Source organism: Nematolebias whitei, chromosome 10, assembly GCF_014905685.2.
Source record: "Nematolebias whitei isolate Nwh7 chromosome 10, NemWhi1, whole genome shotgun sequence".
Taxonomy (NCBI): domain Eukaryota; kingdom Metazoa; phylum Chordata; class Actinopteri; order Cyprinodontiformes; family Rivulidae; genus Nematolebias; species Nematolebias whitei.
In genome coordinates, this window is record NC_056507.1 from 21,869,115 (window position 1) to 21,884,632 (window position 15,518).

General features: G+C 39.8%; 1 protein-coding gene across 1 annotated transcript in view; it reads right to left on the reverse strand.

Moving 5' to 3' along the window:
- Positions 1 to 15,434, reverse strand: part of itpr2 (inositol 1,4,5-trisphosphate receptor, type 2) — an 86,101-nt gene extending 70,667 nt beyond the window's left edge. Inside the window, exons 1-8 of the mRNA XM_037683458.1 lie at positions 15,069 to 15,434; positions 4,710 to 4,780; positions 4,383 to 4,501; positions 4,183 to 4,269; positions 2,042 to 2,200; positions 1,323 to 1,421; positions 1,158 to 1,241; positions 919 to 1,065 (exon numbers count right to left, since the gene is read on the reverse strand). Coding sequence (XP_037539386.1) covers positions 919 to 1,065; positions 1,158 to 1,241; positions 1,323 to 1,421; positions 2,042 to 2,200; positions 4,183 to 4,269; positions 4,383 to 4,501; positions 4,710 to 4,780; positions 15,069 to 15,202 — 900 coding nt within the window. The 5' untranslated portion in view covers positions 15,203 to 15,434. The remainder of the gene's footprint in view (positions 1 to 918; positions 1,066 to 1,157; positions 1,242 to 1,322; positions 1,422 to 2,041; positions 2,201 to 4,182; positions 4,270 to 4,382; positions 4,502 to 4,709; positions 4,781 to 15,068) is intronic.
- Positions 15,435 to 15,518: the final 84 nt, after the last annotated feature.

Genomic DNA, 15,518 nt, shown 5'->3' on the forward strand with positions numbered 1-15,518 from the left:
ACACTATCAATTAATAATTACAGCATAAGTTGGGGATGACTCTCAGCTACAGCTACACCAAATTTTAGCTCAGTATCTTTAAATTGACTTGCCTAATAAGGCAAGCCAAGTGTCTCATTAATAGGTAAAAGTGGCTATTAATGAGACACTTGTCTTGCCATACAGAGCCACCTTCATCTCGCTCTGGAACTCCTGGAGCAAACGTCAAATCAGCTTCTTTTCGTCGCGCCACCCAGGTGAAATGCAGCTGATTTGACCATTAAAGTGCATTTATTAAGGAAAAGTTCAACTGAGACACACCTTTACTATAATGTCGAGCAAATAAATAATTGTTTTTAGGTGTTAATCTTGTTAAATTTCAATGAAATGCACAGCGAGTCCTCCTTCTGTGCGCTCCCGCTTCCGCGAATCGATTTTTGAAATGCAGCTGATTTGACCATCAAAGTGCATTTATTAAGGAAATAAACTGAGACACATCTTTACTATAATTTCGAGCAAACAAATAATTGTTTTTAAGTGTTAATCTTGTTAAATTATTGTTAAAGTCCTTCCGTGCACGCTCCCGCAGCCGCCATTTGGCAGCTAATCGATTTTTAGCACAACACCGGCCCATATTTCCAGGATGTCAGCGGTGACTCATAACAAATGCAACGCGTCAGCAGTGACGCATAATAGATGCGACTTATATGGAGAAGCAACTTATTTATGCTTTTTCCACTTTATTAGACATATTTGGACTGATGCGAATTATACGGCGAGGTGACGTGTACGGCAGCAAGTACGGTACTTTTCTGACATAACACCAATATAACGAGTCATCATGTTAGAGGATATTTTAATAGTTACTTTTGTTTTCTGAGGGAAATGGTCCATAAATGTGTTAAATTAAAAAAAAAAAGTTTAATGGCGGCGCTTTACCTCAACCTCCCAGAGGGCCTTGGAGCTGGTGGCGGAGGTGGCGGACTGCCTCAGAGTGGTCCTGAGAAAGACGTGCTGCTTCTTCATGTGCTGATCACAGGTCAGAAACTTCTCCTGCTCAGCATGAAACAACCTCACCACATCTCCCTGACAGAAGACGGCATGCACAATATTAATATGTCTAAAAATGCAATTGAAATACATGGAAAAAAGGCCAAATTTTAAAACAGGACACCCACCCCCTTCAGAACATCATCTCTGTAGTCACTGAACTTCATGAACAAGTTGACTTTCCAGGCGGTGTTACAGTTCACTGCATTTACCTACAAAAAAACATTTTTTTAAACAGAAATATGGCGCATTGGAACAAAGTGATTCAAAGAAAGTCAGTGAAATCATCATACCTCCTTGCAGCCGGCATTATCTAAAAGCTCAATGTTGCTGGCATGGAGGGGCTGTCCGGCATTCACTGGCATCAGAACCACTCTGTCTCCAACCACCACCTTGATGACAGATAAAAAGTCACACAGAAGCAGGAGACGTCTGCACACTATGACTACAGGTGTCAAAGAAATTAAACAGAGCATGGAAGTGTGTCCATGCAAACAGCTTATTGAATGTCACTGCGTGCGTTTCCACAAGAGTGATCCTGTAACAAACATGCTGGCTTTCACATGGAACGAGCTGTTCGGAATAAAAAGACTCACTCATACCATGGTTGGAGGATATGAATGTATGAAAATATGATGAATAAAACCTGTTACTGCATGTCATCGCTTGCATCAAGCATGCAGCCACACTCAGGCACACTGTGGCTGCAGAAAAGTTTCGCTCAAACTTTTCATCAAGACCTGAAAGTCTCCATGCTTTTATTATTTATTTTTCAGAGAGTGCTGCATCCATGCTTTGCTACTTCATTCTGTGCACAAACACCATGCACAATCAAGAGCAATACCTTCAATCAAAGGATGCTAAAGCCAGAAGAGAAGGACAAAATCAGAACTGTTACTGAACGGGACAATGAACTGACAGTCCACTGCAGAACGAGAGGAATGCCAGGGTTCATTTACGGTACTTTCACATCTGCAGAGCAGTGATGGAGGAACAGACGGAGGTAACATACACTGTCTCCGTCGCTGCGCAGCTTCCAGAAGGGTTGGATGTAGAACCAGGAGCCCTCGTTCCCAGCAGGGTCCAGAGAAACCCGCATGGCGTTCTTCTCAAGCAGCGCCGGCAGACGCTTGTTCACGGTCAGATACTTGTTGCTCTTAATGTGGAGGAGCTGTGGGAGAAGTATTTGGACTCATAAAGGACAGTGTCAGAGGGAGGATGGCAGAAAAAACTAAAAATATTCAAACAATGAAGCTGAAAAAATATGATATGTTCGTGTTTTCGCTTTAATAACCTAATAAAATAATAAAATGTTTGCTTCTTTTGTCTTTTTTTTACTTTCCTGCTTCTGCGTACTTTAATCAACAGAAAGAAATGTTTAATTCTTTATTAACTTTTTTTTTTAAACAATACTTCATTTTAAAGGTGTGTGTGACACTGTGCACCACATTACTTGGTTTGACTGAAACAAAAACAGGAAGGAAACAAGTTTTTGTTGAAACTTATTTCAACAAACACCTGATCCATAATTACTGTCAATAATTTAGTCATGGTTTGGTAAAAAAAAAAAAAAAAAAAAAGTCACCATTTCTATTTTTTCTGGTTGTCTCAACATTTGTTTGCAGCTGTTACAAAATGAATAATGCCTTAAATAAATTAGGTTTTAGAAAATTTATTTTTAATACTCTCTTTATAAAGGCCTTAATGCAGCTGAAACAAAATGTAATTCACTGATTTTATTATTTATTTCAAGTAAATAAAAAACTATTAAACTGAGTTCAAAACCTGATGATTGAGTGAATTCTGCAAACCCTAACTGTCAATAAGAGATCAGTTTATCACTTTAAGATGCTTTGCCAGCCTTTACTATACCTGTGTTGAAATAAAATTTAAATGTTTCTCATTTCTACGATGGAGTATTAGGGCCACGCTAAGAAAAAAAATTACATTACAAGAAAAAAAGTCATAAAATTATGAGCATAAAGTTGTAGTATTACAAGAATTAAGTCATAAAATTATGAGATTAAAGTTGAAATATTACAAGAATAAAGTCGCAATGTTATGGAATAAAGTCGAAATAATAACGTGAATAAAGTTGTAGTATTGCAAGAATAAACTAAAATTACCTAAATAAATTTGTAATATTTATTTATTTATTTATTAAACTTTCTTTAACCAGGCAAATCCCACTGAGATCACAGATCTCTTTTGCAAGGGAGGCCTGAGCCTTAAAGCAGTCTAACGTATGTTTTTGGTCTATGGGAGGAAACTGGAGTACCCGGAGAAAACCCTCGCATGCATGAGTAGAACATGCAAAACCAGAATCAAGTTGCAATATTATGAGAATAAAGTCGTAATATTACCAAAATAAAGTCGTAATATTACCAGAATAAAGTCATAAATTACCAGAATAAAGTCTCTAAGTATTCTCATATTATTACGACTTTATTCTTTAAATATTAAGACTTTATTCCCATAGCATTGGCTTTATTCTCTAGATTTTACAACTTTATTCCCCTGATTACAACTTTATTCTCTAAATACTACGACTTTATTCTCTAAATATTATGACGTTATTCTCATTATTACAACTTTATTCTCTAAATATTACGACTTTATTCTCTAAATACCATAACTTTAATCTCTAAATATTACGACTTTATTCTCATTATTACAACTTTATTCTCTAAATACTACGACTTTATTCTCTAAATATTATGACATTATTCTCATTATTATGACTTTATTCTCTACATATTACAACTTTATTCTCTAAATACCATAACTTCAATCTCTAAATATTACAACATTATTCTCATTATGACTTTATTCTCTAAATATTACGACTTTATTCCCTAAATATTACAACTTTATTCTCTAAATACTATGACTATTCTCATAATTTCATGACTTTTTTCTCATAATGTAAATGTTTTCATTAACGTGGCCCCAATACGCCGTCGTACATTTCCACCACAGAGAGTGAAAAAAATAAAATACACACACAAACAAACAATCGCTTATCTTTAAAATAAATCTGAGGTTTCAGCGGTTGAATGAAAGGAACAAAGCGCTTCGTAAACAAAGACAAACAAGAATATCATCTGTGGACATCTGTAAACGGTAGGTGTTTGATGAAGAGCTCCATCTTACCTGAATGACATTACTGTAGTTGACGATTTCCCCGAGGAGCTTCTTGTTCTCCGTTTCATTCTGCTTCTGCTCCAGCTCTGCAGCATGCTGAAAGTAAAAAAAAAACAAATAAAAAAAAACTGGTAATTCTACTAAAGGATAACAAAAAATATGTAAGAGTACAGATGGTTGTTTAGTTGGGAAAAGAAAAGGAGTTATACCTGTAACTTTTTAAACAATTCCCCTTGTGTGTTGTTGTTTCCTTGTTTTCCTTGTTTGGCCTTCCAGAACTGCTTCTGGGCTGAATATCTGTTCATGGGACACACCTTGAAGAGGCAGTCTGCAGAGAACAAGATGCTGTCAGCATCAGAAGAGTCGCTGGCAACGAGCAAAGTTTCACTCAAAAGGCAAAATGTCGTGAAACCACATTTTTACCGGGCCGCCTGAAGCGTCTCGTTACCCACTCAGAATGTTTTACCAAACTAACACAGCGTCAAAACATGGTTTGAAAACACGTGTGTTTATGATTCAACTAAACTCCTACACACCTCTGAATTTTTTGGGAGGATTGTTGAGGTCTCCGGCATCGGGCTGAACCACACATCTATCATCAACAAGTCTGAAGAGAAGAGCAAAATATATATATATATATATATATCAGAATAAAACATTAGAATTACTCTGAAATGCATCATTATAGTTGATACTTTTAAGTAACTCTCAGAGAAGAAAGCACAGAACGTTAATTGAAAACCAATTAACGTAATGAACCATCTTAGATTGGTGCAACTCCAAAAGTTAATCAGGTGTAGAAATACAACCAGTGGTTACTTTCTGAGAGTTTCATTATAATCCATACAATGGTTCATGACGAGATATTTTGCTAACAGACAGGCAGGGCTGAAACCAAGAGTTAACAACAAAATATCAAACACAGATCTCACGAGCTCAGTGTGAGGAATGACTCTCAGCTATTACCACACAAAATATTATATCAATATCTGGAAAGATGGCTGCGTTAGAGACGTTTTTATTTTATTTTCTAGGGTTACGTAGAAGTAGTCAAGACTCATGCTTGACCGTGAAAGTGGTTGACTCAAACAGTTGATCATCTTTCAAAGTAAATCACAAAGGATTACAAATAAAGGCAAAACTAAACAAATCAGATAAATACATAAAAAGTAGAATGCAGGTCTGAAAAGAGGAGTCTTCAGCTTCCAGCATAATCTGCAGTGTGGCACCACAGCGAAATGCAAACACGCGAAGCAGAATGCTTCAAACTGGGGATGCACGATACTGGATTTTTGGTCGACATCCAATATGCTGATATGGTAAAACTTATTTGGCCGATAACCGATATCGATATTTTACATACTTTCCTTTGTCAGAACATAGCCCTCTTTCTTATTTAGGCTTATTTGCTACAAAAATTGTGTAACAGCTGTAAGAGCTGGTGACATATATTCAGTAACAGCCATATGATATGCATAGCACTTTAACTTATATTAAATGAAAAGTGTTAAATGTTATTTTTTAACATTAGTCACCTGCGATGCTGTCTCACTTGTGGAGGCTAGTTTCAGGTTCCTAGCCGCAGTGTGGGATCCTCTGCACTCCTGTGCCATAAGACTAATCATGCTAATGGGGCTAACACTTGATGTCCAAATGTCTGTGGTAAAACTCACCCAAGTGCTATCGGCTATTCTCAATGACGTCAGAAATGAATGATGGCTTGTAACTTGGGTAAGGATACATCAGAAAAATATCTCTAACTGGGGACGATGTAGCGAGGCTCAACGTAGTACAAAAATATTCAAAATCCAATATCCTCAATGGAAAAAAAACCCTTTCACACCGCCAACATTTTGACTTCTTCCTCTCCACTGTGATCAGATCACATAGGTGCGCATGACGTCATCACGTTGTGCTGGCTCTGCAGGCATCCTTGTCACTGGGTTGTCATGCAAAAACAGCATCTTTTATATCGGTGAGTTATTTTGATGGAATGGTCGATATTTAACTTTAATGCTAATATCGGCCAATACTGATACCATGCGGATAATATTGTGCATCCTTACTTCAAAACCACTTGTTTGAACGGGACATTGACTGCCCAGAACATCTGGAACGGAGCCGAACAGCTGGAGCCCAAACGGCTCATCTTTACACGCTCACAGCTCTGAACCTGACGTGATGCTGAACATGTGAGCGTGGAGCTGAAGCACTTTAACACAGCTTTGATCTGTCGTGTGCAGCTGTGTGAAAAGCTGCTCCGGGTGACAGGAGCAGATTTGATGGCAGCAGAATAAATAACTTATTTTAAAAAATTAAAATTTAAAACCTGAACATGATTTTCATGTGGGCCTTTGGTGAGAGGTTGACTAAAGGGTAAACAAAGTGTCGCCCTGTTTAACAGAGATGTAAAACTACGTTGTTACAGGTAATAAAAAATGTGTACGAGTAATTAAGTCACCCAAAACTAAATTAGTCACATTTCACATCATATATGAGTAAATGAAGGAAAACAAATCTGCTGACATGATGTTTATTACAAACACTTTTGGCTGTATGATCAATACCAGCTCTTTTAAAATAAATTAGGTCCTCACATAAAATGAACAAGGTATGACAAAGTTCCTCGTCGTTGAGGGATTTGAATAGTAAATGTTTGTAGTTTTTGAAACGAGTGTTTTTTTGTACTGAAATAGAACAGGGAACGCAAGTACACCTGAATGTTTTCGGTAAAATATATTAAAGAGGGTAGGTGTAGGTGGGGCTGTGATCCAAAGGTTGCCAGTTGTGGTGGTGGGAATGTGAGTGGGAAATGTGAAGCACCCACACCTGCCTCCACTCTCATTTTCCCCACTCTGGGCCCATGAGCAAGGCCCTTAACCCCCACCATCTGCTCCGCCCGGGTGCAGCTCTTTGCTCCACAGAGGGGGCTGTGGTAGCTTGGTGGTCTGTGGTTGCGTCTGAAAGGGCACTCGGCATAAAAAACAAGTGCCAAATCTTTGTGCGAGTTAGTTTACTGTGGTGACCCCTGAAAAAGCAAGCAGCCGAAAGAAGAAGAAGATATTAAAAGTGGATGGGAGTTACACTGTGTACAGTGGTGCTTGAAAGTTTGTGAACATTTTATAATTTTCTGTATTTCTGCATAGGGGTGCACGATATTAACGACACGGCATTGTTTTGGTATCGGCCGATATTAGCGATAAAGTTAAATATCGGACGTCGGCCATTCCCTCAAAATAACTCGGCAATATAAAAGGAGCTGTTTTATATACGGGTATATATATAAAAGGCGTAGTTTTTGTATGACAACCCAGTGACAAGGAGATTTGAGTTGATCATTTTTAATTTAAGAAACTGTCAAGTATATCTATTAATGCACTACTACTGATGCACTTTTCACTTTGCTTGTGAACAGGTTGAGTTTATATTTGTGAAAATTAACAAATTTGCACTGAGTGTTGTGTTTGTGTTAAAGAGAGTAAATGTCATGAATAAATTTGACATTAAACATAATCCAAGTTGAAATGTTACATTTTCAGACCCCTTTTTGGCATCTATGTTTGGTAGCAGTTCAAATAGACAAAGACCATACAGAATAATGTAGTATTTTAATTCCACAGCAGAGAAAGCTGTGTAGTCTCTGTAAGTATGTTTAGGGAAAAAATATCAGTATTGGTATTGGTTATCTGCCAAATAAGTTTTAACATATTGGTATATTAGATATCTGCCAAAAATCCAATGTTGTGCATCTCTATTTCTGCACAAATATGACATAAAGTATCATCAGATTTTCACATAACTCCTAACAGTAGATAAAGAGAACCCAGTTAAACAAATGAGACAAAAATATTAAACTTGGTCATTTATTTAATGAGGCAAATGATCCAATATCACATATTTGTGAGAAACAAAAGTATGTGAACCTTTTCTTTCAGTATCTGGTGTGACCCCTGCTGTGCAGCAATAACTGCAACTAAACTTTTCCAGTAACTGTTGATCAGTCCTGCACAATGACTTGGAGGAATTTAATCTCATTCCTCTGTACAGAACAGCTTCAGCTCTGGATGTTGGTGGTTTCCTCACATTAACTGCTGCTTCAGGTCCTTCTACAACATCTGGATTGGATGAAGGTCAGGACTTTGACTTGGCCATTCCAAAACATGAACTTTATTCTTCTTGATTCATTCTTTGGTAGAACCACTCGTGTGTTTAGAGTCATTGTCTCGCTGCATGACCCACCTTCTCTTGAGATTCAGTTCATGGACAGATGTCCTGACATTGTCCTTTAGAATCCTCTGATATAATTCAGAATTAATTGTTCCATCAATGACGGGGAACCGTCTTGGCCCAGATGCAGTAAAACAGGCCCCACCATCATGTTTCACAGATGGGAGAAGGGTCTTATGCAGGAATGCAGAGTTTTCCTTTCTCCAAACATAACACTTTTCATTTAAACCAAAAATGTCTATTTTGGTCTCATCCATCCACAAAACATTCTTCCAACATGCCTTCTGGTTTGTCTACGTTTAGCAAACTGCAGACGAGCAGCAATGTTCCTTTTTGGAGCGCAGCGGCTTCTCCTCCTCTTACCCTGGGGTCCGTTGTGACCTCGCCGACTATTACACGCCTTGCACTTGGAGTGATCTTTGTTGGTCCACCACTCCTGGGGAGGATAACAATGGTCTTGAATTTCCTCCATTTGTACAAAATCTGACTGTGGATTGGTGGAGTCCAAACTCTTTAGAGATAGTTTTGTAACATTTTCCAGTCTGATGATAATCAGCACTTCACTCTCTGCAACATAATGCAACATTAGCAACTACAAGTAGAGCTATAAATCAGTTAATTTCATAGGTACTGACCTAAAATTGGATTTGGTAGTAGACATTAATGAAACTTTCAAAAAGTCATTGGATGTACATCCACAACTACCAGTAATTAACTTCTGAAGCTGATCCAATTCAAGATGGCTGCCACCGCTAATCAACCTTAGTTAACACAAAAATAGCAGAAACTTGGGTTAATTTCATTGATATTTAGATTAATTTTGAATTTATAGTAGCTGAGAATCATTTAAATCGCGGTTTTTGTACATTTGTCTGTGCAGCAAATGTCATTTTTGTTTTAACATCAACTTCATGGTTTCTGTATCCTGATAAGCATCAGCTGACACCAACAAGTTGGAGTTGGAGGCAAGGTCAAACACCAAGGTCGCTCTCTCAAGGCCAGTTTGTTTAAAAACAAACAAATAAATAAATAAATAAAAAGCTGACAAAAGTTAAAGCCCCACCACTCTTTAAGAGAATGCATATTGCTCGCCACCAGTTGTAGACTAAAGTCATCTTGTGCTCAGCGTTGTAGCCATTTTGGTCAAACCTTGAGAATATCATGCATAACTCATGCATGATATTCAATATCCATGTTGTGCTCAAAGTGCATGCAGAGCGAGTTCTTTCAATGATTATCACCTGAAAGTTTTATTAAAATCCACCCATCCAAATTTCAGTAAACACACACAAGCGTTGCCAGATAAGTGATAAAATGTCCTGTTGCTTTAAAATTCTTATTTTGACCCAAACCATTGCATGTGCTCAGTAAGGACGTGCTTTCTCGGTAAACCAGAAGTGAGAGAAGAGCACTTTCTCACTCAGCGGACCAAAAATATCCTGTATTTGGGCTTTTTTCTAAACTATTGATCGTTATCTTGCATAGACCATTAAACTACTGTATAAAAATGACAATCATCTGGCAACACTGACACACACACAGACACGGGTTTTAAAAGCCTTGCTCTGATCACATTTCATCCCCACCCCTTTGCACAACAAGAACATCCATTCATCTTGTCCTCGGAGGAGAAACGGGCCAAGACGCACAATTCTCCTAATTCACACAAAGCTGGCGGCCATGCACAAGCGAGTAGAGCCATTTCCGTTTTTTTTCTGCCATGCTCTCGATCAGCGTCAGTCCTCGGGCTCTCCGTCTCAGAAGCACATCTGTATGAGAAACAATTGAGCCCAGCAGGAAACATTATCAAGTGCTAAGTAGCCAAACAGGACGTTGCGCAGGAAAAGTGTCCGAGCTCATAAATAACTCTGCGGAGAGAGAAGCTTCGCCGGGGCCCGACACTCTGTAACCAAATTAAACTTGAAGCACAGATAAGTCCACCAGGCTGGGCACACACAGGCTAATAACAGCTGTTTGCTTGTGATCACACTGACACAACAACACAGCAAACAGGTCGGGTTTCCTCTGAGGCGTTTAATAAAGATAACAGAAGAAAGAGTGTGAGGAAGATTCATCCATCACGACCTCTTAGAGCAGGTTTTAACTTGCAGGGAAAAAACTGCTTTGATTACGTCCCACACTCAAAGGCAGGAAGAAATATTGAAACTAAACATTGACTAGGAATTATTGTTGATCAGGTTTTTACAAGGGCTGGGTGTTAGCCCTCAGAATAGGTAATGGGGATCAGTCTCAGCTACCACCACACCAAGTGTTAGCTCCATATCTGTAAAACTGACCGAGCCTTTTTTATGTGTGTTTTAAGGTCGGCTGGCTGCGACAGTCATTTTGATTTGAGTCGACTTCAAAAGTTTAATCACTTAATGATTATTTTCTGAAAGTTTCATTAGAATCCGTCCACTAGTTTGTTAGATATTTTGCTAACAAACACACATACCCAGGCATACCAGACTGCACAAAGATCTTTGTTTAAAACTCTGACCTCGTGAACTTCTGGACAAGTTTTCATAAAACTTTAGACAATAAAAAAATGGAGCTTTGTTTACAACTACTTTTAAAGACAACCCCATTGAAGATGGCCGTCACAAACAACTGACCTTGAACAACACAACTAATTAAGTTCATTTTGCAGCTATTGAGTCAAGTCAACTTTATTTATAGAGCACATTTAAAACAGAACCTGTTATCAAAGTGCTTAACAACAACAACAACATCAATGGGAGTCAAATTTATTAAAAAAAAAAATACAATATACTAATAATCATACTGAAGAATTAATAAAAAGCATTTAAAACATAGGATCACAAAACAAAAAATACTAAATCAATTTACACTGTGTGAAATGCCTGAGAGAACAAATGTGTTTTAAGCAGGGATTTGAAGTGAGGAAGGGAGGTGGCCTGCCTGATGTTGGGGGGCAGGTTGTTCCAGAGTTTGGGGCCCATGACTGAAAAAGCCCGATCTCCTCTGAGCTTCAGTCTTGATTTTGGAACAGCCAAAAGCAGCTGATCGGATGATCTCAGAGCCCGAGAGGGAACGTAAGGTTCCAGAAGCTCAGAGAGGTAAAGGGGTGCGAGGCCATTTAGGCATTTGAAGGTCAACAGCAGATTTTTAAAGACTATCCTAGTAGGAACAGGGAGCCAGTGAAGGGAGGACAGAACTGGTGTAATATGTTCAGACCTACGAGTTCCGGTTAAAAGCCGAGCAGCAGCATTCTGGACGAGCTGAAGACGTGAGATATTGAGCTACAATATGGCGTAGTTGCAGCTGAGAGTCCTTCACAACTCAAGTGCTACTCATTGTGCAATATCATTGCTTAAATCTTTAGCATTATTTACTGGAGTCAACACTGTTTGCCTGTTAGCAAAAAATCTCAAGGAATACAAGGCCTCTGCATCTTACCAAGCATTTCTTTATCCACAAACTAAATAATCCAAAGCAAAAACGCTGTAAAAAAACAGCTGATCTGCTGAACTAAAACTCTTCAGAGACTAAAAGGCAAATCTTTCAGGCCTTCGTGGAGCTCGAACTTTTCTAAAAAAGTTAAATCTGGTCCTCTGGACATTCAAAAAAACAAAACAAAGCAAATCAACAAAAAAATGTAGAAACGTTTCGTCTCTCATCCGAGAGACTTCCTCAGTCCTCAGTCCCAGATTTAACTTTTTTAGATTTTTCTACCTGGATTATTGAGCATGCATCAGGATAGCTCGAACTTTTGTTTTTGTGATATAAAGTGTCTTGAAAACTGAAATATTTCACACGATCCTGAGCAAACATGGGCACGGTCGACCTCGTGCGGCTGAGGTTACAGTGTCCTCAGAGGGGCTGCAGCTCCGTCAGGCTCCTGCAGACTCTTTGCTTCAGACACTGCACTGCTGTTTAAAACACACAGGGCTCATGCCAAACTACGCAAGAACTCCGGATAAGAGAATTTCACTGCTTCGCTCCACAACAACAGAAGGTGCAAACAATTGCTGCTGTGCACTTTTTTGTGTGTGTGTGTGTATTTGAAATGTGCGGCACCTACTCCCGCTGCATTTGCATTAACAGAAGCCTTTGTAAATGAAGGAGCTTTTCAGCTAAAGGCTGGGCTGTGTGTCCACGCACCGGCACACTGGGAATCAAAGAACGTTGTTTCATGCAAACTAGCTGCGAGTGAATACTTTCACAGAATCTGCATTCTGTGATGGTCTTTGTCCAACTGCTGGAAACTGCTATTTGTAGCAGGAGGAGAAGAAAACAGAGTTTAAAATGAAAGTGAAAAATAAGAAAAGAGAACGAGGGCGCAGGCTCATTCCTCGTGGACAGTCCAGCCTTTTAACGTCATTTCTGCAGACTCAGAGGCCACAGAGCGACTGGAGCTATTTCTTCCCTTTTTTGTTTCAAAAAGTAACAATGTGGTTTCATAGGTCACCAAATTCTCCACAAGTTGTCACATTTGAGGCACATTCTGACTCGTGGAAACAATATTGAGAATTAAGGGCTTGAGGCGGGCTGTTTTGTTTTCTGAAACAAAGCTCACAACGCGTCCTTGTTGGATTTCCCTCTGCTTGTTGATCAAAGCACATCGTCTTTGACTGTTGCGTGCTTGGCGCCACCCTTGGAATGGGAGTGGTATTGTCACACAGTCTGTATGTCTTCTATCCATCTGTCCATTATCTTTACCAGCTTCTTCGTTTTAGAGTCACGGGGGTCACTGTTGATCATGTTCAGCAATCACTGTGCGAGGGGCGGGGTACACCCTGGACAGGTCTCCAGTTCATCACAGGGACACATAGAGACAAATGAGACGAACACTCTCACACGCACCTAGGGTCAATTTAGAGTTACCTATCAGCCTAACATGCATGTTTTTGTCTGTGGGAGGAAACTGGAGTACCCGGAGAAAACCCATACATGCACGGAGAGAACATGCAAACTCCTCTCAGAAAGGTCCCCGGCCGGGATTTGAACCGGAAATCTTCTCGCTGAGAGGCAACAGCTCTACCAACTGAGCCACAGTGCCGCCGTGTACGGATTCTCTTTGAGGTTAACTTTTTTTTTTTTAATTCATACAAATTTGCAGAGCGACATCACTGATCTTCCCTTTATAATAAATATTTGTCCATTGTTGTCATCTTTCTTTGTTGAAATCAGGTCTCTCTTGTAAATGAGTCCTCGAGGCTCAATGGGATTTACCTGTATAAATAAAGGTTGATTGATTTGTTGTTGTTTAATCCTGCAGGTGGATGATCACACGTCATCACTTCATCAGATTATGGAGCCACAGCATGGCTTACTTTTACACATTAGTCATTTTGCCTCTCTTACTATGGAACACTGAGATACTCAAAATTAAATAAATAAATAAATAAAGGACTGGCTCTGACAACCCCCACCACCACCACCACCCCACCCAGTCCATTCAGATATCACACAGAGGTGGCCAGAAGGCATCTAATCCCAGGCCGGAGGGTTTCTACGAGCACTACAATAACTCTGACGACTTAAGGTGATAAAAATCTTGACCGCTTTACTTTGAAACCAACATGTTGCAGTGTTGCGTGTGCCTCAGATCTAATCTAGACCTGCTTGTTTGGTGTATTGCAGAACACAAGAGGGTAAAACTGTAGCCTCTAAATGTTCTGCAACACTAGTTTCATTGAAACCCATCCTGTGGTTCATCAGCTATTTTTACCACCAAAAAATAGAGTTGACTTAAACATATGTCAAAGTTTTAATTAAACATTTTGTGTGATGTGTAATGCTTAACGTAAATGTTGAGGATTATTATAAAGTACCACGACAAATTTTAGCCAAATATTTGTCAAATTGACTGAATTATAGCTGTTTATTTGTGATGTACATGCCGCTGGCTTGTGCTACCAACTTTAATTAAGTTGGCTCCAAAGGTCAATCGGTTGAAGATGTACATCTAATGGTAACGGTCTGAAAGTTTAATTAAAATCTGTCTGGTTCATGTGATATTTGAGAGTTTACTGTCAATAGTTATAAACAACTTTTATAGCAATCACAATGTGTGTTGTGCTTCGGTCTCATTTATCACACCAGATTTTAGCACATTACCTGTAAAACTGACTGCGGCTTCTCCATTTTTGAGATTTTTAGATCAGCCATCTTTATATGCATTAACTCCAAACATTCATTAGTTCTAGATGTATTTACCAATTACTCTCTAGGAGTTTCATTAAAACGTATCCAGTGGTTCACAATATATTTTGCTAACAGACCGACAGTTGCTCACGCAGCAGGCAAAATCGCTCACATTTAACAAGCACAAATCTTACAACTCAATCTTTTAACGTGACTAAACAAGTGAAAGCAAAACTTTCTGATTTGGCGCGGGGCCCAAGAAAACACACTCTCACGCCTCTCTCCGGGCCCACGAGCCATACTTTGGGGATCAAAGCAAATAAAGTTCAGCGTCACATTTGTCGCGTGCAGCTGCGGCTCCACGCTGTTCATAAGTCCTGTCGCATTTTGCGTCAAAGATTTCCTGACTCGGAGCCGCAGTGCGCGCGCCGCCAGGCCTCGAGCCGCGCGCACTGAACTCTGACTCAAAGAAACATGGAGGTGAAGACGAGCTGGTGTCAGAGGTGACAGGAAGCAGAGTCCACCTGAGGAGCGTCAGCAGAAAGAGGCGCACCTACCCCAACGTGCTGATGAAGCCGTTCACCGAGCCCTCCGCGTAAAGAGACACAATGTCTCCGATCTGGAGGAAGCTGGACATCTGCTCGGACATTCTCACTGCAGCCCCGCGGCAGACCTGCTCCGCTTTCCCCATTTGTGAGCGACAGACTCTGAAACCGTCACGGCTTCACAGCGCAGCGGGTTCCCCAGCAGCCCCCAGCTTCATCCCGGGGGTTCCTCCCGCGGCGACTGGACGAGAACAAGAAGTGTTTCCAGGTGTGTCAGAAAAACTCCGCCGCTCTGCCGAAAAAGAAGAGAAAAGGTCTGAGAGAAGTTCTTCCTGTAAAAGAAACGCTTCTCTTCTGGGGGGAGGAGACTGCTCTGCTGCTGCAGCTCTGACATCTGTCTGCAGAAACAGAGCTGTTCATCTGAGCAGGAGGAGAACTGCAACTTTCATCTGAGCAGGAGGA